This window comes from Anabrus simplex, chromosome 3 (assembly GCF_040414725.1).
Source record: "Anabrus simplex isolate iqAnaSimp1 chromosome 3, ASM4041472v1, whole genome shotgun sequence".
NCBI classification, from domain to species: domain Eukaryota; kingdom Metazoa; phylum Arthropoda; class Insecta; order Orthoptera; family Tettigoniidae; genus Anabrus; species Anabrus simplex.
In genome coordinates, this window is record NC_090267.1 from 355223672 (window position 1) to 355249661 (window position 25990).

At 38.0% G+C, this 25990-nt stretch overlaps 1 protein-coding gene across 2 annotated transcripts in view; it reads right to left on the minus strand.

The window, feature by feature from the left end:
- The window catches only part of LOC136867334 (cysteine-rich hydrophobic domain-containing protein 2), a 70648-nt gene that overhangs the window by 14444 nt on the left and 30214 nt on the right, over window positions 1-25990 (minus strand). For both annotated transcript variants that reach the window (XM_067144494.2, XM_067144495.1), the window contains exon 3: window positions 9655-9771. In XM_067144494.2, coding sequence (XP_067000595.1) covers window positions 9655-9771 — 117 coding nt within the window. The remainder of the gene's footprint in view (window positions 1-9654; window positions 9772-25990) is intronic.

The window sequence follows — 25990 nt, forward strand, 5'->3', positions numbered from 1 at the left end:
TGAGCCTCATTAAGATTCGGTTTTCCGGCATATAGTATTTATATTTTGGCATCGTCTAACATAAAGAATATTAGTTTAGCTGTCAATACGGAAACATGAAATTTGTTTTTTGTGGCGTAATATATTAGAAGTATAACGTGACTGACATAACATGAGGTATTCAATCAGTACAGTTTCTTTTTTTGTACAATCTGCTTTACGTTGTGAGTTGTGTATTTTTGTATGTATATACATATGTATAAATGCCTTTTCCCAAAATTGGCTGAGGATGATGCATATCAGCATCGAAACTAGTACCAAGTAAAATGTTGTCATCAGCATAAAGTATTTTGTATTGAAAAGGAGGACCTTTTAAGTTTACTTCTGTTATTCTCAGTTCAATACGGACACAAAATGAAATTCTTAAATTTAAATGAGACAGCCAACCAGGCAAGTTTGATAGCCTATCAATATTTAGGCTTAAAAATCAAAATTGGGAAGTTAGGCAAAGATATACAATTCATTAAACAATGTATTTCACAAAACCTGACACCCAATTTTTTAAAAGGTGTTATGAAACAACGATGTGTTCCTCCCCATCAACATGGAGTTCAACTTAGAACTAACAGACTTTGGCTAAAAGCCGAGATGAATTTTCTCTATAAGAAAAGATCCTTCTTAAATCACCGCCTGTATGAGGCTCACATCGAGGCCACGGCCTTACTTACAAGAGCTCATTGGAATATCTTTCAGGATCAAGTTCAATTTAATTTATTTATATATAATTTCCATTTATTTTGGAAAGACCTCCTGTATTTACAGGCTGCCGCTAAGAACAAGGTAAAACATATCAATTTTATGTACATATGTATTAATAAAAGAACATTCAAAATTAGCTGTAGAGGTGGTGCCTCATGATCTTGATGGAGGCTCGGAGGACGAGGGTCGCGATTTCCGGGATGAGCTTCATTGGGAGTTGGAAGCGCTTCCATGTGGCGACGAAGTGACAAGGTATGGTACCGCGAGCTCTGACCATTATCCCTATTATTTCAATATCCTGAAGGTGGTATTTAGATTTGTAGTAAGGGATAGTTGGTTTGTATTTGTTAATCTTTTCTAGATTAACCTCCTCTGGCTGACCGTTATGGTGCTCGAACCTGACCGTCGGATCTAATATGAATCCTTGAAAGCTGTTTTCTTTAAAGGCTAAGATGTCAATTCTTTGCGAACTACCATTTGCGGCCAGTCCGTGTACCTCCTCATATACACTGAATCCCTTCTTTCTCAGTTCTGCGGCAATGAAGGATCTGATCTGGTGGTGCCGCGTGTTTCTAAGGAGCTCCCCGCGCGTGCAGAATCCCAGGACAGATAACATTAGAAAAGAAACTCGAAGCGCTTAAAAATAATGTAGCGTCAAACAAACCCTTCCCCAAGATCGATAGAAATTCTAGTTCTATTAGCGATACTTTAGTACAATTTCACCAGCCGATCGTCAATCTTTCTGAAACTGATTTAGACGAAGAAAAATAATTCTTTCAAAAGGCCCGAAGCAAAATTGGCCATTCTCCAACTCAGCTAATGTAGCTGCCAAGCTTGTTGTTGAGTCGGAAGTCGCTATCAGTAAAATGCCACACGACTTGCAAGACAAAATCAGAATGGATGTAAAAAGGCAGTTAAATAAAAGTTTTCTTTCCAAAAACAGAACCCTGCCTCCTAACACTAACAAGATTAAGGAACCTTTCACCAAAAGAAAGGATATCCTAAAACTCAAAAAGAAAATTAAAGGTAAGCAACTTATCATTACAAAGGCCGATAAGGGCAACAACAATCATGAACAAAACTGATTACCTCCAAAAAACTAAGAACTTTTTTGACAATGATACCTTTTCAGTAATTAAGAAAGATCCTACACAATCAATTCAATGTCATTTAAAACAGACTTTAAAGAACACATCTTTTCTTTTTACTGAGCAAGAAAAACACAAATTAATGAATATGAACCCGGGTTTGCCAACGGCAAGAGCACTTCCCAAAATCCACACGACCGTTGTCCCCATTCGACCCATTACTAACTACAGACCAAGCCCCTTATATAGATTCAGCAGTTTCTTAGAAACCCTAAGTTTTCTTCAAATCTATTAAGAATACTACAGAACTAGTCAAGAAATTAGATAACTTCAAACTTACCACACTATGCACTCCTCTGATATTGTTAACATGCATCCAAGTATAAAAACTAGCTTACTTTTTCCGATTAGAAAAAACCTACATGCTAACAGTCAATTAAGCAAACTTGAAATTTATGACTTCAGGAAAATTTTAAGATTCTTATTCAACAATAACTACTTCACTTTCGACAATGTTGTTTATAAACAAGACGGCTTGGTGATGGGGTCACCGGCCTCGGGGATTTTGGCTGAAGTTTATTGAGATTTTCTTGGGCATACCGCAGTTGATAACGATATTAAATTTGCTAATATTCAGTTTTGGCCAGGTACGTAGAAGACACTTTTATAATCCTAGACAAACGTTCCCTTAAAAACTTCAATAGCTTAGATCAGCACATTAAATTTACCTTAGAGTCAGAAACTAATATATCGATCAACTTTCTGGATTTAATAATAAACAGACTTGCTTCTTCTTTTACGTATAGTATTTATAGAAAACAACCCAAACAGAGACTACTATAAGGCAAGACTCATTACATCCTCTGACACACAAAAACGCCACATACAATAGCCTAGTAGACCGTGCATTCAAGGTTCCCATGTCCATGACTAATCTTAAGGAGGAGTTAAACATTATCCGTTCTATAGCTAAACTTACTGGCTTCAAAGATACTTTTATCAAAAGAATAATTAACAAATTCAGGTACCGCTTAAAAAACTACCTTGCCAAGAGAAAAACCCAGTTTTATTACGTTTTCAACCTTAAACTTTTAATAAAGACGTTTATAACATCACTAACATATTCAAAAAGCATAATGTTAATACGATATATCCTTTCATACTAACAATAGAAGTTTGGAGATATTACATAATTCTACCTCAATAAATAAGCAAAATTATTTTTCAAATTCAGGAGTCTACAGGTTTTGCTGCAAGGACTGTAGGTGCTCATATGTAGGTCAAACTGGACGTAGCATTAAAATCAGATATGCAGAACATGTTAATGCTATAAAACATAACAGATTTTCAGAAGTGGGCCAACATATGAAAGAATTAAAACATACCTTTACTGAGATAAATCAAGATATCGAGGTATTAGAGGTTCTAAATAAAGGTCCCTTGCTTGACGCTACTGAAAATTGTTATATACACCTAGATCAATATTTTAATTCAGGCTTACATTTAAATTATACTTCCGAAGAACCAAAGATCTTATTAGATTTTCTTATTATGTTCTTTAAAAACATTAATATTCCAAATAACATCTTGATCTTTAGTATCATGCGTAATACTCTCTTACGCTACGTGGCTCCACCACGCCAACCTCCCTAGATCTCCTCCCCTTCCTGCTCCTCATGCCTTTACATCCACCCCTCTTCCCTTTTCCCTCCTACCTCAGCTTACATCGCTTCCCTTACTCAAGCTTGTCATCACGCCAGTTCTTTCCTCTCAGCATGCATGTCACATAACAGGCCCTACGAGGTGAGTCTCTCATACGTTACTTAATTTCTTTCCGTCTTTCCTTCGATTCAATTCTAATAGCCATTTTCTTTTCTATGCTTCAGGTCCGCATTGAACTGTGAAATTTTCTTGTGGATTTAGTTGTAACATGGTTTCCACCTCACCAGACTTGACAACATCGGATTATCTGAATGCAAGTGACTATTCACAAGTTTTTCAAGATTGATTTTGATCCTTTACAGAGGAATTTCTTACATAATTTGACCACCGCATACTAAAAAAAAAAAAAAAAAAAAAAAAACCACCCAGATTTTTTTATCTAATGAAAACATATGTTAGTCAAGGTTGAACCCAGGTCTCTCAAGGTTTTAACTTGAACGAAAAAGCATAATATGACCTTTGGAAGCACAGTGCCGGTCAGCACATGTTTTGCTGCTCTCCAAGAACTTGCATCTTGTTTCTTCAGGATTTTGGGAACTTGCAACATGCAGTGCTAATCCCTAAAGTATTAATAATAATGCTATTTGCTTTACGTCCCACTAACTACGCTTTTACGGTTTTCGGAGATGCTGAGGTGCCGGAATTTAGTCCCACAGGAGTTCTTTTACTTGCCATTAAATCTACCGACATGAGGCTGGCGTATTAGAGCACCTTCAAATACCACCAAACTCAGCCAGGATCGAACCTGCCAAGTTGGAGTCAGAAGGCCAGTGCCTCAACTGTCTGAGCCACTCAGCCCGGCCCCTAGAGTGTTATAGTGCTTCATGAACTGCAACTGGTGAAAGATTTATACATCACCTAATGTTTTTCTGTGATTGGCTGATGATGACCCGGAACAGTGGTCGAAACCGGTACCGCTTGTAATCAACTAGGAATGTAATATTACATTTCTAATTCTACTTGTATTGAAAAGGTTGAACCATTATACAGTGAAATCTCAGAATGCGAGTAACTTGGTCTACGAGTGTTTTGCAAGACGAGCAAACATTTAAAATAAATTGTAACTTGATAAGCGAGTGAGGTTCCGCAATACGAGCGTCACGTGTGCCTACGTTTTCTCCTCCCCTGTGCCTTTGTTGAATAGATGAACATGGTCTTTGGTTCTGTATTGAACAAATACCTTTCAGAAAGTCTTGCTGGTTATGGACAATGCTCCTGCTCATTCTCCAGGCTTTGAGGCCTTAAGGACGACTTCCTGGAGGAATTCAAGTTCGTTAAGGGTAAGTTCCTTCCTCCCAACACTACACCAGCCTATGGATCAGCAAGTCATTTCGAACTTCAAGAAGCTATACACCAAAGCACTATTTCAGCGATGCTTCGAAGTGACCGAAGGAATAAACCTTACCCTCCATGAGTTTGGGAGAAATCATTTCCCCATCGTGAACTGCTTGAAGATCATTGATAAAGCCGGGGATGGAGTCACCAACAGTACTCCACTTCCGCTTGGGGAAAGATGTGGCCTGACTGTGTTTTAGTTTTAGAAATGGTATGCGAATAAATATGTTTGTGTTGTGGACGAATCATTCGTGTTTTAATCGTTTCTTATGGGAAAACTTGCTTTGATATACAAGCGCTTTGGATTACAAGCATGTTGCCGGAACGAATTGTGCTCACAATCCAAGGTTCCATTGTATATCTTATTTCAATTTAATTGTGAACTCAGTTCAATACGAAACATTATGAAATTCTTATCTTTAAATGAACACACCGAATTAGTCAAAGATATTAATTCATTGGACTCAAATGATACTACATCATAGAAACAGTTCAAAATATTCTGTCAGGCATACAGTTGTAAGAGAACCTTGTTTTCATATCAGCCCATATTTCTTTCTTTCTTTCTTTCTTTCTTTCTTTCTTTCTAAGAGCCATACTGTCCTGGAAGCCGTAGAATCTCCTTTAAATGAATCACTTACTGTTTTTGGAAAAAGAGTAAGCAACCTTAAGTTCTGTTCCTGGTAGTGTAACAAAAAGTGACAAGAGAAAGTGAATTAAATTAATCAATCGACATTGGCAACGGAACCACTTCTACTTCAACCTCAAGGGAATAATGTAAGTCTGTTAATTTAGTACTAACTGGTGTTTCCTACTGCCAAGGGACATTCATTCTTTCAACTTAATGGTGCATATTTAATTTTAGGGCATTAACTTACAGGCCCTACTCATGGTTTTTTATGGCCTTCGTACTACAGACACTTAATCCATCTCTGATAAGATATACGAAGTGGGATCAAATATAAACGAGATTTTTTTTTTTTTTTAAATTCATTTATTGAAAAACACAAGGCAATTACAATTTATTTTTCTACATAGTTTCCTGCTTTGGAAATGCATTTGTCCCAGTGTTTGGGCAGCTTTTGTTTGCACTCATCGTAAAAAGAACAGGGTCATGTCACCAGCCAGTTGCGCACGAAGTCTTCCACACTCTCGCCATCTTCAAATCGTTGCCCTCCTAGAGCTTCTTTAAGCGGACTGAACAAATGGAAATTGCAGGGCAATAAGTCCGGGCTGTGAGGAGGATGATCAAGTGTAGTCCAGTGCATTTCCTGTAGCTTGGAGACAGAGCTGCAGTATGGGACGGCGCATTGTCGAATCGGTTGGTCTTGTCTTTTGCACCGATATGCAACCCTCGCCTTGTTCAACAGCTCGCAGTAGTAAGCAGCATTGATTGTGCAGCGCTCATGCAAAAAATCAATCGGAAAAATGCCTCGCTGATTGAAAAAAAAAAATGGTTGCAGGAACCTTGCCAGCTGACAGCCGAGTCTTGGCTTTCACTGGTGGTGCCTCCCCTTTCCTCTGCCACTTCTTAAGCATACGCGTCCTTGACAATGTTTGATCACCGAACTGTGCAGTAAATCTCTGGCAAATTTACGCTGGTGTAACTCCTTCACGAGCAAGAAATTTTATAATTATGTGTTGCACAGTGGAGGGGTGCACCTGTTGCGACGACATTGTTAAAGTTACTGACGAAACGGCGGGAAATACCTAACAGCACGCTCTCCCCACTCCTAACGGTCCCACCTAAGCATAGCAGAAGTGCGGGGCCAGTCTTACCAACTGCTGATGTTCAGGAGCAAAAATCCTGTTTATATGTGATCGACCTTTGTAGTGTTTACAGGAAGCTATGTCTTCTGAAATACCTTAAAACCATTTCTTCCCCTCTTTCAGAGATCTGTTTCAGTATTTAGCCAGTTCTTTTTGACAACTGGTATGAAGGTGTCATTTGTGAAGTCCATTGGTGTATGTATTTTGCTGGTCTAGGTAGATGATACATGAAATTTAATAAACACTTTCTGGCTTGCTGAAGAAAGTAACAGCAATCTACCTTACTCTTTTCCATAGTATACCTCATCAGTAACATCTAAGCATTCTAAGACGACTGATGGTGGAACTGTTTCGTATCCGACCACTTTTGGGCTGAAGACTCTACGTACACAAACACGTGTTGTACTGCTATGCAAAATATTCTGGATCAATATGTTATAAAATGCTGAATCAGAAAAGTTTAAATGCTATAAATGCTTTCCTTATAATTAAAAATTCTGTTCTTCGAATTTGAAAGTGCTTTAACCACCGAACTCTGTCATAACTCAACTAAATACATACACTCTTTCCAACTAGAGAATAAAGTAAGTGTAAATAAAACCATGTGACTGACTGCTTCACACCTCTTTCCTTCTTCGTCCGCCCAACAAATAGTCCATTTCTAAATTTTAAAATACGAGGTGTTTCTGAATGTTTGAAGTTTAAAGTATTGAATGTGTTTTATCGACTGAAAATTGTATTATTGTTCTAAGCTTCTGCTCAATAACTTAAATATCCAATTTCTGCTCCTGGAAATCCCTGTTAATCTGGTACTGGTAGCTGTCAGTCACAAGGAAGGACAGGTGCGATTGCACGACCTTGAGTTAGTTTGCTTAATGGCTGGTATTGCAAAGCATAAGCAAGGGAAACCTCAGAAAAGTGGAGAAGACTATTGTCTTAAATGTATTTCATAAGTTTATAGAAACATATTCCAACAGTTCAATTGACGATATCGTGAAATTAACATATGATTTCACCGGTGCATCTGTTATGAGTGTTTACAGTGATCAGAAACAATTTTCTACCACACCAGGTAAAAAGAGGTCCTGTATTAGAAGTGCTTTGTACGTGAACTGCGATTAATTTGTTCATTCTGCTACCCAGAAGAAAGTGCACATATATTTTAATAACAATGAACCCTATGCAATAAACAAAGTGTTATCAGCTGTAAATTCTGATCCTGAACTCCCAGATTTAAAAAATCAGCAGAAATTGAAAAGCATCATAGTGGACAGATATGATGACGTGGATTAACAAAGAACAAACAACATGAAAGGCATGATGAGACACTACTTTAAAGTCAAGGAAACGCATTTCTTTCAAGTTTAAGCACAGGGCTAAAAAAAATCCAACAGGGAGGGGTAGCGACTGATAGTGTTACACATTGAAAGTGATGACAGTTTCATGGAGAGTGGTGATCTTGTGTTACGAGTCTAAAAAACAATTGAGACTATCATGATGAAATGACTGGTGACACATTTAAATTGTGATTTGAAAGAATATGCCTGGTAGTGTTATAGTGTTTGACAATACTCCTTATCACAGTGTGAAGTTAGAACGTACCCCAAACAAAGCCTGGAAGAAAGCTGAAGTAATTTCCTGGCTGAGAAGTTAAAAGTAACATGTGATGAAGAACTAAAATAAAATTGCTGGAATTATACTCCGCACGGCCTTACTTCTAAATTGAAGTTTCGCAAAACAAATGAGCATCGCCTTTCCTCTGTTGCCAGCGCGCTACGCCCGCGAGAACAGCTGATGCAATATGACCGCGGTAAACAGCCCTTGTAAAATGTAATGCCGTACTCAGAAAAACTAATGAATATGGATTGAAAACAAATTCACAAAAACTACACTTACTAACAACATCTGACACTAATAAGAGAATATATTAATAAGAATAAATGAGAATGAGGAAATAAAACATCACTCACCGCTAATGGCTGGCACAGAAAGGAGGTTATGGCCTACAAAGGGAACACTCCACTGATCTCAGTCACTAGAACCCTCCAGCAATATGAAAAACACACTAATTACTGAAGGAAAATGCAAAAGATCGCGAAGCATACCAAATACTATACACGCTGAGCGAAATAGGTTGCCTTGTCTTGATCATTTGATGGGCTTTGCGTGAGATAGGTTAACCACGTGGCGAATGTAAATATTAGAATTGGCAACTGGGTTTCGAGATCGTGCTCTGCCGATATAAATTGATATGAATGGCAGATTGGGATTGGTTGGATGCCTATGCTTCAGTGCATAATCACCAGACGGAGCCAAAATCTGCCAAAACGTCAATTTAGAAGTAGAGCCGTGCGGAGTATAGTGAGGACTCACAGGCCTCGATTCGAGGAACATGCAATAGACGACTTCACAGAACAAGCGGGCCACACTGTTCTCAGACTGCCCTGTATCACTGTGAATTAAACCCAATAGAGATGGTGTGGGGCCAGATCAAATGTTATGTTGCCAGCCTTAAGATCAGTTTCAAACTTTGTGATGTGCGTAAACATCTTGACGCAGCATTTTGTGAGACGACAGCTGATCAATGGTGTTCATACATCCAGCATGTGGTGCGCAAAGGGAAAACGATATGGGACCTGAAAAGTGCCATAGATACTGTAGTTGAAAAAATGGTTATCAATTTAGGAGAGGATTCTAGTGATTTAGTGACTGTGAATCGTGTGATCTACAGGGAATTAGCCTCTTGCAAGTTCGGATTTATGAAGTACTGGCACCTCTCACATAAATACGCCAACTTGTTAATTTTCACAGCATATTTGTTATATCCCCAATATTTTCATACGCCTATGTCCATCAATTTTTACTTATGTTCATATTGATGTAAATAGCAGGCAGTGAGACACATGGACCTCGTGGAGTGATACAAAATGTTTGTTTATGTCTACTTTATTCTTTCGTTGGAAAGAGTTTAAGATAAGCTGACCATAAAATATCTACATACATATTCCATCATAGATGACGAATCACATCTCTGCTTTGCCAATCGCCAATGGAGTCCCAATTTATGATAGAGATGGCTGTTTTCCCATTCCAAGAGTTTATCTATAGAATGCTGTGTCTGTAACAAATACACACCAAATCAAAAATAATGTGAAATATAATGGAATAGATAGAACACGAAAATTAATGTGAATATGATACATACTGCTTTATTTTTGTAAAATACATTATGCTATCAACAGAAAATGACCTGGTTCCATATATAAACAATACTACATTACTCCATCTCTTAAACATAATACAAAAACAATATCTAATACTGATGGCAATTGTTCACAACTTATTTAGATGATTACTACAGAAGTGAAAAATGTGTCAAAGTTGAAACAGACAGGAGAGTATGAATCAGTTTGAAAAATGGTCTCAGACAAAGAATTGCTCTCTCATCACTACTCTTCATTACAGTTACGGCAGATTGAAGCAAGAATGATTGGAGAATACATGATCAAAGGGTATTTTCAATTTGCATATCACAATGCTGAGAGATAGTGAGAAAGAAGAAAATGAACTACTGGATGTAAGGGAAGATCCGGTTTCACTACATAAAATGAAATTCCATACTCATAAAACATGAGAAAAACACTCCAGATATCGGAGTAACATAGTAGAGCAGAAAAAATGCAAAGGTAAAACTGTATACATAACTGAATAGAGTAGAAGAAATATATGAACTGAATAGGAGAAAAGTTTAAGAATATTAGTTGGGGAAGATTCACCATCATAGGAATTTACTCGGAGTGCATCAATGTTGAAGATTATGGGTTTTTAGGTGGCTGCTGAGACTAATGTTTTAACTACAAGCTTGCCGCAACTAGTGGCACTTTTCAAAAACCTGGCGTGTACTAAAAATCTGATACTGTCAGCCCCTATATGGTCTGAAACCATACTGGTTTTCATCCAAGTTACTCTCAACCACTGATGGCATCCTCCCTTCTAACATGTCAGTGAACATCTTGCCTGGTATACTGATCTATGTAATATGTTGATGGTTGTTGCAATCCTTCCTATTCCCTTGCATTTATAAAAGGGTACAATTACTGCTTTCGTCCAGTCAGAAGGTACCTTACTAACATTCCATCCTAATCTTATTACTCTCTGAAGCCATTTCATCCCTGTCTTCCCACTATATTTCACCATTCTATGTCTAATTTCATCTATTTTTGCTGCTTTATAACAATGGAGTTTATTTACCACCCTTTCTACTGACATCACTGCCCTCTCCCCACGAGCCTTGTTATTAGCAACAGCAACAGAAATATTTTCTTTTACGTTGATAAAATGTTCAAAATATTACTTTCACTTGTCCAGTGAATCCCTAGGATCTATTATGAGTTCAATTGCTTTAACCAAAACACCATTCACTTTGTTTTTCCTTCAATTTCTAGATTCGTTATCACTGTCCAGAATGGATTCCCTGACACTTGACCTAGGCTTTCCAGGTAATTACCGAAATGTTTCAAAGACTACTTCTTGGATTCAACAATTATTTGTTTCACACTGTTTCTTTCATCCACATACAATTCCTTGTCTGTATCAGTCCTTGTTTGGAGCCATTACAGATACATCTTTTTACATTTACAAGCTGCCCTCACTTCATCATTCCATCAAGATGTTTGTTTTTACCTATCTTTACATAAAGTTGTTCCCAGGCATTCCCTCGTTGCTTCTACTACAGTATCCCTGTACACCACACCTTCTCTTTCTATATCCTGAATCTGCTTACTGTCTACTGTTTGGAAATTTTCACTAATCATATCCATGTACGTCTCTTTTCCTTCTCCTGGAGATTTTCTACCCTTATCATCCGCAAATAGATTTCACTTTCTCTGTCCTAGGCCTAAAGATACGATAGTTCAGATTGTGGTCAGTATCATAAAAAATAAAAAAATCACTGGAATACCTGCACATTTCTAACAGATTTTCTGAATTAACAGTTGGTTATAATGGTCTATTATGGATCTGGTGCACCTATTGTCCAATGTGTAGCAGTGAATAGCCTTATGCTTGAAGAATATATTCGTAACTGATGATCCCATACTAGCACAGAAGGCCAGTAAACACCTCCCATTCCTATTAGCTTTCATATCCTCCCCACCTTTACCCACCACCTTGTCATATCCTTCAGTTCTATTTCCAACTCCTGCACTGAAATTGCCCATTAGTACTATTCTATCCATGCTGTTGACCCTGGCTACTATGTCACTCAGAGCTTCACAAAACTTGTCAATTTAATCCTCTTCTGCACCCTCACATGGTGAATAGACAGACAATTCTCGTCCTAAGCCCCCCAACTGTTAAATCTACCCACATCATTCACTCATTTACATGCCTGTAAAATACTATGTTACATGCAATAGTATTCCTGATGAACACTCCTACCTGACTCGCATCTTTCCTTTTTAACTCTTACACTGCTACGCCCAACATATCTTGTGCGCAGTAGTAAATCACGTCCTTGCTGCGCCTGAGATATCTTGTTGGCAAATACAGCTAACTTTTTGGAAAGGAAATATGAGGACTGTAAATAAAGTACTGACGATATTGATAGAACGAATATTTAATGAACTAACAAGTACAATTGCATTATATTCCTTCAATGTAGTCACCCCCAAAGTCTGCCAAATGTCGGGAGGCCGTTGGAGACCGCTAGCAAGGCGCTCTTTGTTGATGACAGTGCACTTCAAGTGAAGTGTATCGCAGTAGTAAATCACGATTGTGCAGAGTACAGATGCCAAGTCAGGAAATCGGCGGCCTCGGAGGGGTTCCTTCAATTTCGAGAACAGGTCAAAGCCATAAAGACTCATATCTGGTGAGTACGGAGGGTGTTCCAAGACCTCCCAATGCCACCACTGCAATAAGAGCTTGGCACTGTTTCCAACATTACGCGCGTTGTTATGCAACACGATAGGGCAATTGTCTCGCAATAAACGTGGATGTTTGTGCCACATAGCCGGACGCAGATGTCGCTCCAGAAATCGGCCATAGTATTCACTGTTGATGGTTTGTCCCTCAGGCATAGCATGCATAAGAATAACAGCCTAGTAGTCGTATGCCACAATCAGTACAAGCTTCACCCGTCTGGGTTCCTGCCAGAATGAATGTACACGTGTCAAACCTGGGCGATGCCATTCATTCGACTGACACTTTAATTCAGGCTCTTAAGCTCGTGGTCACGTCTCATCAATGGCGACAATATGCTGCAGAAATGAGTCTCCTACATTGCGGTAACTGTCCAGGTGGGTGCAAGCCAATGCATACCGGTGCCATTTCTGTATGTCAGTGAGTTAATATGGAATCCAATGGGATGATATTTTCCTAATGTTTGATGACAGAGACCAAACTCTACAGATAATTTCCAGACAGTCCATCGATGGTCTACAGAAATAAGACTACTCACGATGTCAATCTGATCTTGAGGAACAGACGTCCGACCTATGCGGTGCGTATCTGCGATCTCATTCCGACTCACGCAAAACACCTTGACCCTTCGTGCAACCGTCTTATATAATAAGCATTCTGTCCACAGGCTTCATGCAATCCTTGGTAACATTCTGATGCATTTTTGCCACGGGCAACCTCAATTTTAATCCACGAACGCTGATCACCTTTTGAAAACATGCTTTACAGTGGTGAAATCGACACACTTCACTTCAATGCCACACAACAAAAACACTCCCAACTGGACGAGCATCAAATGCATGCTACATATCAACCACAGCGCCACCTGAGTGCTCCCATATCTTATTTGCGAATACTTGGTTCCCTGCGAGTGTTTGGACTACGTAGCCACTACTTTATTTACAGCCCTTTGGAGTTTCATTTGGTTTTGAAACTCGAGTGGCAGCAAACTACATCATTTAGGAACATAATGAACCAACAGTCAAAATGCAGACTTCATCTTAATGCTAGCCCACTCTCTATTAGAGTTTTCCTTATTGAGGGACGATCGTACAAAGGGATCCCATGGAGGGGATGTTTTAATGGGATCTGACCCTATGACCTGATGAATGACTGAAGCTGTATGGGTTGAAGTTACCTGTCATAACATAAAAATATCTATTTGCATGTTTCTATAGATCACATGAATCTCATCTCAACTACTCTGAAGCTTTTCTTTCTTCTGTGCTTGAAACCAATCATTCCAAAATGGTATCTGGACCACTATATTACTGGACTGAACTTCAAACAGCATGTCTAGGAAAACACTTGCGGAAATAGTCTTTTTGACTACCTGCTTTCTCATAACGAGCCCTCATCTGTTTCTGTGGGACAAGATATTTTAAACTCCAACCACAAGTCTGTTGAAGTAACTTTCATTTTTACCCCTCCCCGTGCTCTGAGTAATCATCGACCTGTCCTTAAGAGCTCTGTGCCTGTGTGGCGTAAAGTTGACTGGCAGACTGTTAATCGTACCCTATCCCTTTTACCATGGCATATGTTACACGTGGGTGAAGTTCAAGATGTGGTGGATTCATTCTACAACTGGACCCTTGTTGTAATCCGTGACATCATTCCAACTCATTTGGTGTCAAGAATAGTTGTTTAACAATCTCCAATACATTTTAAACGACATAGTTTTTAACAGCACTCATAAATAATTTCCAATCAGGTACCTGATCTATCCTAAGGTGAAAAATATGGCTGATGATGCCTACTATTGATAGGCAAAAGATGTACCATCTAATATGTTAAATTCATGTTAACAATTTTGATAAGGACAATGTCCTAGTTTTTAAAATTGTATTGTATTGAATAGGTGGATGAATAATAAAACATACAAGTGTTATTTAATTCTGGAAATTTGTCGCTTCATTCATTGCACGGATAATACTCAGCCTGATATAAATGATAAAATGTGGAAATTATGACCTCTTATAAACATGCTGAAGAAAAGATTTCTTGCGAATTTCCGGCCTGAAAAGGATTTAGATTTTGATGAATGCATGGTGGAATATTATGGTACGCACAGCTGCAAGCAATTCATCCGTGGGAAGCCCATCCGCTTTGGTTATAAGGTCTGGTGTTTGAACATTCCCTCGGGCTCTCTCATTTTGACATATATCAAGGAAAGAATCCTCATGGTAATACTGAGTATGAGCAACGATTTGGAAAGTGTGCTGCTCCAATGGTACTGATGCTGGAAGAACTACCTGATGATATGTCACACTTACCCTTTTAACTATATTTCGATAATTTTTTTACTGGAATGGCACTTTTGGCTCATCTAACATTGTGGATATGGCGCTACAGGAACCATTAGAGAGAATAGAATTCCCCAAGACTGCTCGATCACACCTTCAAATGAAATGAAGAGGCAGGCTCGTGGGACATACGACATGGCAACGAACTCGGAGGGTATAAGTATTGTTCGGTGGGTTGATAACTCCGTGGTTACCATAGCAACAACATGCCACGGTGTTGAACCAGTTTCTAAGGTAACACGATACTCCCAGGCAGAGAAAAGGAAAGTGCGTATAAACCGGCCGGCTGTGTTTTGGAGCTTACAACAGTGGAATGGGTAGAAACAGATAGGATGGACCAGAATGTGTCGTACTACAGAGTAGGCATATGTGCAAAGAAATGGTGGTGGTCACTATTCACATGGCTTCTGGACGTATCCATTCACAATTCATAGTTACTGCTAAGGAGGTCTGGATGTGATTTGTCGCATCTAGAATTTCGTCGCCACATTGTGCAAACATATATACATAAGTTCAAAATAACGCCAGTAGGAAGAGGCCGCCCCATCACCTCAAGATACAGTATCCAGCAGAGTAGTGTCACTGACGATGTACGACTTGACAGGATTGGGCACCTCGTAGCGCCCTGCAATCGATGACGCTTTGCTGGAAAGGAATGCTCCAGTACTGCTCACACCGAGTGCATAAAATGTAATGTTGGACTCTGTGTTCCATGCTTTGTCCTATTTCATACAGTGTGAAGCATACAGTTCTTATATTTGTTCCTATTCGGTAATTTCTGTGAATTAGATAACCTGAATGTAATATATTACGAATATCTTGAGACTTTCATTGCTTTATTTATGTATGTATGTATGTACATATTGTAATTAATGTATATTCTTCATAAATTATCATCTTTAGTTTATTTTAGTGTATTTTGTTCATAATTTATGAATATCAATACATAAAATCTATAAATACTAAAGAAATGCTATACAGACTGAAATGCTAACACATCCGCCTAGCGTGATCATATGAACACGCCACCTAACGATGAAACCGTAAAAAGTATGAGCTTAATATTTTGCAGTCATGTTATACTATGGACCTGAAGTGATTTAGAAGAATTTCAAAGAAAACGGACGAAAAAAATAATTTTGGCGTTAAAAGGGCTAATGTTAGGCCTACCGATTGCAGGAAATTTTGGCAACCACTTTTGCATCAATCTAATGAACATTCCTCTCAACAAAAAATTGTAATTAGATTTAAAATATCATATTAACATTGTCTAGATTTGTATCAAACCCAACCTTGTAATAGTAATTAAGTTATGGGGCGATTTAGAAATGCAGCATATGGGCCTACGAGTGTTAGTGTTATTCTGTCTAATTTAAAATTTAATTGAGATTATCGTTCATGCTAAATTTTCTGCTCATTTGGGGGGGGGGTTACTATTATTAATTTTTGGTCGGGTATTTCTTTCTATTTTTCCTCGGACTTTTTATATGATCTCTAATTGTGCTGTAATTTTGTGTGTTGCCCTGTGTTGGCAGTTATATTGTAATGGGATTGTTCTTTTTGCTTTCCTGGGGCCTAATTTAAATTATACCTCATACGCACTTTGAGTGATGCTTGCTGTTTAAAGGGGCCTGACATCTAGGTCATCGGCCCCTAATGGCACGAAATGAGACGAAATGAAACGAAATGAAATGACAAGCAAATTTAAAACCCAAATTCCTCCACTGACCACAATTCAAAACGCGAGGACGAAGAATGAATGGATGGATATGAATTTACAGTAAAACGATCAGTGGAACCGACCCACAGTGCCTCATATGCACAGAAGCTGGCGTAAAACAATAGTATTACTGACTAAGGGATTGCTTCTATAGCACGATGCTGAATTGATGATGCTTGTAGTCGAAAGGCGTTCAAAATCCAAGTCATCGGCCCCTCATAATAATAATAATAATAATAATAATAATAATAATAATAATAATCGTATGGCATCAGCTACCGTGTGCAGATATTTCAGTTTGACGCCATCTAGCTGTCTGCTCGTCAATTTCGACATTCCGTTTTACTCTAGGCCCGCTAGATGGCAGACCAAGTAAACCAAAACTCTCTTGGGCGACTATGGCTGAGATTTAATGAATTTTGTCGGGTAAACACCAAATGTGTCACCAGAGATCTTTTACATGCCGACATCGTACGACATGGAGTGTCAAATGGACTTTTTTCCGCCGCTCAAAAATCCGACTACCTCTGCCGGGTGTGAACCCGCTATCTTGGGATCCGGAGGCCGACACTCTACCACTGATCCACAGAGGCAGCTATAATGGTACTTATCGCTAGAAAAGTAGAACCATGGTATTTGTCATGTTGCGGTACTAATCAAGAGTAGCGTAGACTCGCGGTATTTCACATATTATGGTACTACTCACAGGTAATGAAATTCGCACATGTATTACAAACCTACTGTGTTTAAAATAACACCAACATTGTACTAGTCTTTACCATATGTTATTTATTTTTTTCTTTTCAGGATTTTTTATAAATTAGTTTTATTTTATTTTTATGTAAATCATGTGCCTGATATTATTTCAAGATTAAACCCATGGCTGATGATGCCTGTATGTAAGGCGAAACATGTACAATTTTAATTAACATGTCAATGTAAATCAACAAAGACAAGATTTATTGTATTGATTAGGTGGTCAAATTAATAAATTAACTTATTGTTATTATTTCAAATATCATCAATATGGATCAAAAATGATATTTATCACATGTAATATTATCACATGTGACCTGTGTTCCGCACATTGCGGCGCCATTGACAGGCAATGCAAACCTATGATGTTCATCACCTTAGTGTACTAACCACAGGGACTCTTACTATCCTGTGGTGTTCCTCATACAGTGGGTAATAATCGTAGGCAAGCCAGAACCATGGGTTCCGTCATCCCATGGTGTTGCTCATATAGTGCTACTAATCACAGGTACTGTAAAAGCCGTCGCGCTCTCGTTTGCTACTAATCACAAACCTATTTGGTACTTAACATAGTGGTACTACGCGCTAGGAAAAAAGAGACCCATGGTGTTCCCTGCGTCGTGGTACTAATCACAAGGAGTTTCAAGGTTCTAATATAATCATCCCTTTGTCGCCCCTTATGACAGGCAGGGGATACCGTGAGTGTATTCTTCGTCTGCGTCCTGCACCCGCAGGGGGTTGTGTGTTTGGTCCACGAGAGGTATATTATTTCCCTCAAATCCGCCGGCAAGCCGGTTAGGACCCCCCTATCCGCCACCTGGGAGAATCACCTCTCCCCCTGCTACGCCAGCGAAGTAGGTTCGTGGCATACGCACTTTATGCAGTGTCCAAAACCTATTTAAATTTATTAAAAAAGATTTTGGGCCTCTGTTAAATGAAATGTAAATAAAATTCTATACCGTTATTTAAAGAAATGATATTTTTTTCATTTATTTTCTGTAACACCACGGTTTGTACGAAATTTAAATTTGTTTATCATATTTCTTGATCTTTCTTTGGTTTATGCTCACCTGACTTATTCATATCTGTATTTTGATTTTTCTTTCTCACATCACTTGTTGTATCACCTTTTATCTCGTGTGTATGCGTTAATTTTGGGTGGCCTTGGCCAATGATAGCTTGGCTTGGGTAGCTGCAGGCTTTTGTCAGTGTGTCGTTCTGGTTTAATTGTGGAACATTAATATTTTTTGTAAATTTGTAATTGGTTTGGGGAATTTTTTCTACACTTCTTTATTATTTACATTTTATGGCCTTCATTGGACCACTCTAGCCAACTTTATATAAAGAATTTTTCAGTTTCCTGTCAGCCCAGTACTTCTTCATTATCTCTGATCTTATCCTTCTTTCTTCATTGGAAATCACCCTTCCTATTGTCTGTTTGTTGATTCTGGTTTGCAGTCTCGTTTGGTTGTCTGTGAGTTTCCTGATTTTGTTGGTTTTGTTTCTTAGGTCTTCCACTGTAATTTGTAGTTCATCCATATATTCCTTGATTTCTGTACTCCACTTAATGTTGCACTTACTATTCCATAATTTTTCTATTATTCTCCTGATGATCTTGTTCTCTGGTGTCCTGATTAGATATCCAAACAATGAAATGCGTTTCTTTCTGATTGTGCTCATTACTGGTTCTATTTCCTTGTAGACTGTTTCATTAGAAGCTACTCTCCAGTGTCCATCTTTTTGATATGATTTGTTGATGCACGTTCTATGATTCTTCTCTCTATCTTGAGTATTTTGTCTATTTGTGTTGTGTTAGTTGTTTTGAAGATGGTTTCACTTGCATATGTTATTTCTGGTTGAGTGACTTTTTAATTTTATTGCTATTGACAGGCCCTTTTTGCTGTAGGTATTCTTGGTGACATATTGTGCTCTGGTCAATTTATTTATTCTGTTATGCCATGCTGGCTTTTCATTGAGGTTATATGTTATGATTTCTCCCAGATATTTAAATTTATTTACAATTTTGATTTCTTGGTTTCCTATGGAAATTTTGTTTATGAGTGGTAGGTCAGTAAACATGATTACTGTCTTTTCAAAAGATACTCCAAGACCAATTTTCTGTGCGATTTCCTGTAGTGACATAAATTCTTGTCTGGTTTCCTGAATATTGTTGGACAAGAGAGCAAGGTCATTGGCAAATCCTAAGCAATTTAAACTTATGTTGTCTTTGGGTCTTCCAATTCGGACGTTCTTTGGGTTAATCCTGTACCATTCCCTCATTATATATTCCAAGGCACAGTTGAACAGCAGTGGTGACAAGCAATCTCCTTGTCTTAAGCCTGTTTTTATGATGAATGGCTCAGAGAATTCCCCTCTGAACTTGACTTTTGATTTAGTGTTGGTTAAGGTGAGTTCCATCAATTTGATTAAATCTGGATGGAGCCCGAAATTTCTTAAGATTTTCAACATTGAAGGTCTATGGATACAGTTGCAAGCTTTTTGTTTTGCTTCTTGTAATATGTTATGGCTAACTTTAAAGTGATGATTTGTTCTGCACAGCTTCTCCAAGGTCTGAAGCCTCCTTGGTATTCACCTAATTCTTCCTCCAGCTGCTCTTTGATCCTCCTGTATAGGATTCTGGAGAAAATCTTGAATGTGCAGTCTAAGAGAGAGATACATCTGTAATGATCTGGATTGCTTTTATCTCCATTTTTGTGGAGTGGGTGGATTATGGTTGTGGTCCAATGTTCGGGGAACTTTTCTGTTATCCAGATTTTTGTTAGGGCCATGTTCGAACTGTATCACTGGCATATTTCCACATTTCTGCGAAAACTTGGTCTTCTCCGCATGCCTTATAATTTTTCAACTCTCTGAATGCTGTTTCCACCTCTTGGATTGTTGGGCGGTTTATGAGTTCATGAGTTTTGATGGGCATGTCTGTATTAATTGCTAAAAGTTGCTGGGGTTCTTCACAATTCAAAAGTTTAATGAATGCTTTTGCCATGATTTCAGCATTTTCCCTGTCATTGTGAGTCATTCTGCCATCCTCACATTTCAGTATTAACATGGGAGGGGCAAATTTTTGTACTTGTTTTCCAAACATTTTGTAAAAGTCTTTGGAACTGGTTTTGTGGTAATTTTCTTCTACTGAGTTGATTGGATCTTTCTGTGATTGTCTCTTGGTTTGCCTGATAATTTGTGTGAAATTTTTCCTAATATTTTTGAGGTTGGTTGCACTTTCTTCTGCTTTGTGCGTTTGAAATTTTAACCATGCCTGATGTCTTTCTTCATGAATTTTGTCACATTCTGAGGTCCACCAGGCATGTCTTTTACGTGTGTTCATTGGGGCTAAATTTTCAGCTTGTTGCCTGAGAATTGGAACCAGTTCTTCTATGTTATCTGTTAGTTTTATGTCTTGTGTGACTTTTCTATATTTATCATTCCTAATTAATTGGTGTGGATCAAAGTTCCTCTTTCGTTTATTGCGTTTCGGTTTCTTTTTTAGTGGTGTGAACTTAATTTTGATTTTGACTATGTAATGATCTGAACCTATATCTACTCCTCTTAATACTTTAACATTGTACATTTCTCCGTGGAAGGATTTGTCCATAAATACGTGATCCAGCTGTCATTTCCCTTTTCTCCAATCAGGATGTTTCCAAGTTTTAAGTTTGTTGGGCCTCCTTTTGAAGTATGTGGACTTTGAGATCAGTCTGTGTTCTCTGCAGAGTTAACAAGTCTTTGACCATTCTTATTTGTATGTTTATGTGGAGCCAACTTCCCAATGATATCTTGGTATATCTTTTCTCTTCCGAGTGGGCATTTAAGTCCCCTAACAGGATCTTAACGTTGTTAATATTTATTTGGTTTACAGTTTGATCAAGGAGATCCCAAAACTTTTCCACTTCTTTCCTAGTCTTTGTTAGAAAATTCTTTTTATTAATAGGGGCATGGGCATTTATGATGGTATAAATTTTGTTGGATGCTTTTAAACTCAAAGTTGCAATTCTAGGTGAGATGGCTTGAAAATCGATAATCGAATCTATTTTTTTTCACACTGACTATAAACCCACTTCCAAATTGGGGACATTGTTTCATAACCCTTAGTCCAGGTTTCCCATTGTAAATTCTGTAGCATTGAGATTCGAATGGTTCTTCTGTAGTATTTCTCATCTCCTGGAGTCCTGCTACTAAAATTTTCTGTTTATCTAATTCGTCCATCAAGTTCTTTAGTTTCCCTGCTGTAAGTAGAGAATTAATATTATGAGTTGCAATGTAGTTGATCCGATCTTGTTTGATCCTGTTTTTATGTGCTGGTATAGGAATGGGTGATTGCCAACACTCCGACTCGTTGACGCCTTCTAAGTAGCTACCCACCGAGTCCGATGTAGCCTTCTCCTGCTTTCTTGGACAGGACGGTGGATTTTTTTCCTAAAAGACCTTTCCATGGTTGACTTTCGAAGGTAGCTAACCTTGGTGGAGCAAACTCCGATTTACAACTACGGTTGTTAACCGCAGAAGGCCAACCCCAGATGTTCAGGGTTCCGAGTTGGCATTTCCTCCTAACCCAATGAGGTATGGTTTTCCCGCCAATACTCAGGTGGCTGATTGCAGTGGTTTCCCACTGGGCGATGGGGTCGCCACATCCTTACGCCATTTCTACACTTTATTGTCATTTAATTTAATTACCTATTTGTGTAATTTTAACTGCTGATCCAGTCACATTCTGTGTTTTGTGTGGGTGACCGTGTTACCATGACTATTTAAATATTTAATTGAGATTTACTTGAAACAAATTTCAATTTTAGCCGATTAATTATTGTACTTACTGGCCAGTATTAATTTTTTTTTAAAGGGTATCTCTTTTGTAGTAATAATACAGAAATGGTGCCAACCTTTCAGTACTCTTATAGAATTGGTTAAATTTTATACTATTTAGTAATTTATTTAAAGTTATTAGTTATCAAATTTCTTGTAATTTTCATTAATTTTATTAATTTAAAATGGTAATTCAATTGTAAATATTCATGAAATTGAATCTTTATTCATTAACCCTTTGGATGCCGACCCATAATAGGGCATTATGCATAGAATGCCAAGCATGTTTCAAGGGATTTTGCATCACTGTATTTAAAAAAAAAATTATGTCTCAGTTTAAAAGATTTCAAGGGATTTTGCATCACTGTATTAAAAAAAAAAATTATGTCTCAGTTTAAAAGATATGGAGGCGAAATTTGGTATGTGAGCTTGATACACTCCAAGAAATGTAAAAATGTGACTTGCATTTCAAAAAACAAAATTTTGTGGAATACTGTGCAAAAAATATTATTTTTTATTTTTTAAAAGGAAAAATTGTAATTTGAAATTAATTAGCACATTTCATATTAAATACAAAGTGACTAAGTGAAGATATTTAATCTTAACTCTTTATATTTATATTGTTAACGTAGGTCTACTTTCCAATTTATAAACTAATTTCCAAAAACATTGAACATGTGGAGAGAAAGAGGCGAACAGTGTAACCTGTCAATGATTGGATATTTTATTAATTTTGGGAGAGTAATAGTAATTATTTGAGAGAAATGTGTCCAGTAGCAGCATCTGTTACTACAGAATAGTTTAGGAGATCAGAACAACATACAAAATCAACTAATAGTGTCAGGAATGAAAGTCTAAACAGATTGAAATATTCTATGGGTGGAGCATCAGGTTGAGGTAGGCCTACATGTTTTGGCCCTGGGATTGCATAAAAAGGGTAGGGATGGACAACATTACTTTCAGGGAATATGCATTCAGTCGAACAATCATCTAATTCACTGTCACTGTCATTTTCATTAGCATTGTCACTATAACTCTTTGACCTTGCACGAAATGTTGTACGCCCATTAGCCAATGATATGGCTCCATCATTCTCTGGTGCACTATCTGAAGACCCAGCAACATCATAATCATCACTTACTAAAATTACAGTTGCTTACATCTTCAAAGCAATCCAAAAGTTCAATTTTTTCTCCCGAAATAGGCCTATGTGACGACATGCATTGTTGTGATAAATGTACTATTTACAACTTTACTATGACCTAAATCAGGTCAGGAATGATCCTGCTACCGTATGTGACAGACGGTACTACATGCGACTGTCTAGCCGAGGGTTGGGCGGCCGACACCAAACCCGACAAACTAGGGGAAGACCAACAGCTGCGGGTGGAGGAGTTTTCCCCTAGAAGGTTTGATGAGACCCTTGTGTAGGAAATGACACAAATTCATCAGCTGCTGCCTTGCAGTGAGGTAGGGGACTGCCAAAGGCTAAGGGAGAATACCCCTGACAGAAAATCCCCAGCAGTGTTAGGCTTAGCAAGTCAACCGAAGGGTTAAATCGATTGCTTTCAACTACAAAACTAGCCTCGGAACGCAAAAATACCGGATAGACACATCTTCTCAAACATCTGCAATGTATGATGACCGTAAAACTGATGTTCAAGTACGATGTTCTGAGAAGAAGCCCAAAAGAAAGATTCCTAAACACAGAATTGGAACATTAAATATCCTGACCCTGACTGGCAGAAGCGAGAAGCTGATAGATATGATGGAAAGTAGGAACCTCTGTATTCTTGACCTGAGTGAGGCAAAGTGGAAGGGAAGAGGAACAAGAAAGCTAAGAAAAGGATAAAACTACATTGGAATGGAAATAAAATAGAAGCCAAAAATGGTGTAGGTTTTATATTAAGAGAGGACATTGATGTCATCAGTGAGGTAATATATGTTAATGAAAGAATTATTAAGTTGAACTCTCTTAACAAGAGTGTGCCGACAGTAGTCCAGGTGTATGCCCCTCAGACTGGCTGTAACGAAGAGGAAAAAGAACAATTCCGAACTGATTTAGAAGAAGCTATAGAAAGAGAGAAAAATATCATAGTAATGGGAGATCTAAATGCTCAAGTTGGATCAGACAGGCTTGGATATGAAAATGTACTAGATCCACATGGTTATGGAGACAGGAACCCAGAAGGAGAAAGTCTTCTAGATCTATGTGTAAGGAATGGCTTGAGAATAAACAACAGTTAGTTTCAGAAGCAGCTAAGTCATAAACTAACAAGATACAATTGGAATGGAGATACTAAAATTCTGATTATTTTATATCAGACAATGAAGCAGGAAAGACCATATGTGATGTCAGAGTTATACCAAGTGAAAGCCTGGACAGTGACCACAGACTTCTCCTCGCAACAATACAGCACATTGAAATTTATAGACCTCAGAAATACAGGACACCAAAAATCAAGACATGGGAGCTAAAGAAGGCAGAAAAACAAGTTGAATACACAAAAAAAGTGACCAATAAATTACCATCAGATGCATTACAAGAAGGCAACATCGAGTGGACTAGATTCAAAGAAAGCTTTGTCGGAGCTGCAGTAGAAGTTTGTGGTAAAACTAATAGCAAAATGAAGGCAAAACTCCTTGATGGAACGATCGGGTGAAGATTGCAGTGAAAGCGAAAAATGAAACCAGGAAAGCCAGAGACAAAGAAATGCAAAAAGGAAGTCAAAGGAATGAATCTAGAGTAAACGAACTGCAGCAGAAATACAGAGATCAGAAGCTATGAGTAAAGAAAATTGTGGCCAAAGAGAAACAGAAAGCTTGGACTGATTTCACAGATAAACTAGAGCAAGACAGCAAAACTAATTCTAAACTACTTTACCGAACAATACGAAATATAAGAAGAGACAATGAATACATAACAGCAATAGAGGAACCAGATGGTAACATAGTTAGGGAAGAAACAGAAATAAGGAAGATCATGAAATCCTATTTCGATAATTTATACAACAGTACTGGGAAAGACTCCAATGATGTAACCACACAGGTCAGTTTAAGCTGCAATGATGAGCCTGACCAAGAGAGCCCACCAACATAGAAGGAAGTAGAGATGGCCCTTAATAGTATGCCCAAAGAAAGATCAACAGGATTTGATGAAGTCAGTGCAGATATGATCAAAGCAACTGGTGCAATAGGAATACAGTGGCTTCATAGAGTAATTAATGCAATATGGAAGGATAGGAAAGTCCCAGATGATTGGATAAAGGGAATAATAATACCTCTCTTCAAAAAAAGGAAGCCGGAAGAAATGTAGCAATTATAGAGGGATCAGTTTATTGTCTCATGGTTTGAAAATATTTGAGAAAATACTTGAAAAAAGGCTAAGGAAAATAACAGAACCACAACTTCAGGAAGAACAATATGGATTCAGAGAACACCGATCAACTAGCGATCTCATATTTGCACTTAGAATACTGTTAGAAAAGCATTGGGAGAAGGGCAAAGACTTAACACTAGTGTTTTTGGATCTCGAAAAAGCATTTGATAGTGTTCCAAGGAAGACTATATGGGAATGCTTAAGAAAGAAAAATGTACTCAAAGGGCTTATCCAGTTAAAATGCTTTATGAAGACTGCTGCAGTTGCGTACAGATAGGAAACGGTAATTCCGATTGCTTCCAAACCACTGAAGGAGTGCAACAAGGCAGTACCCTTTCACCCTTACTTTTTATCACTGTCATGGATGAAGTCATGAAAGAATTTAAGCAGAAGAACAATATGG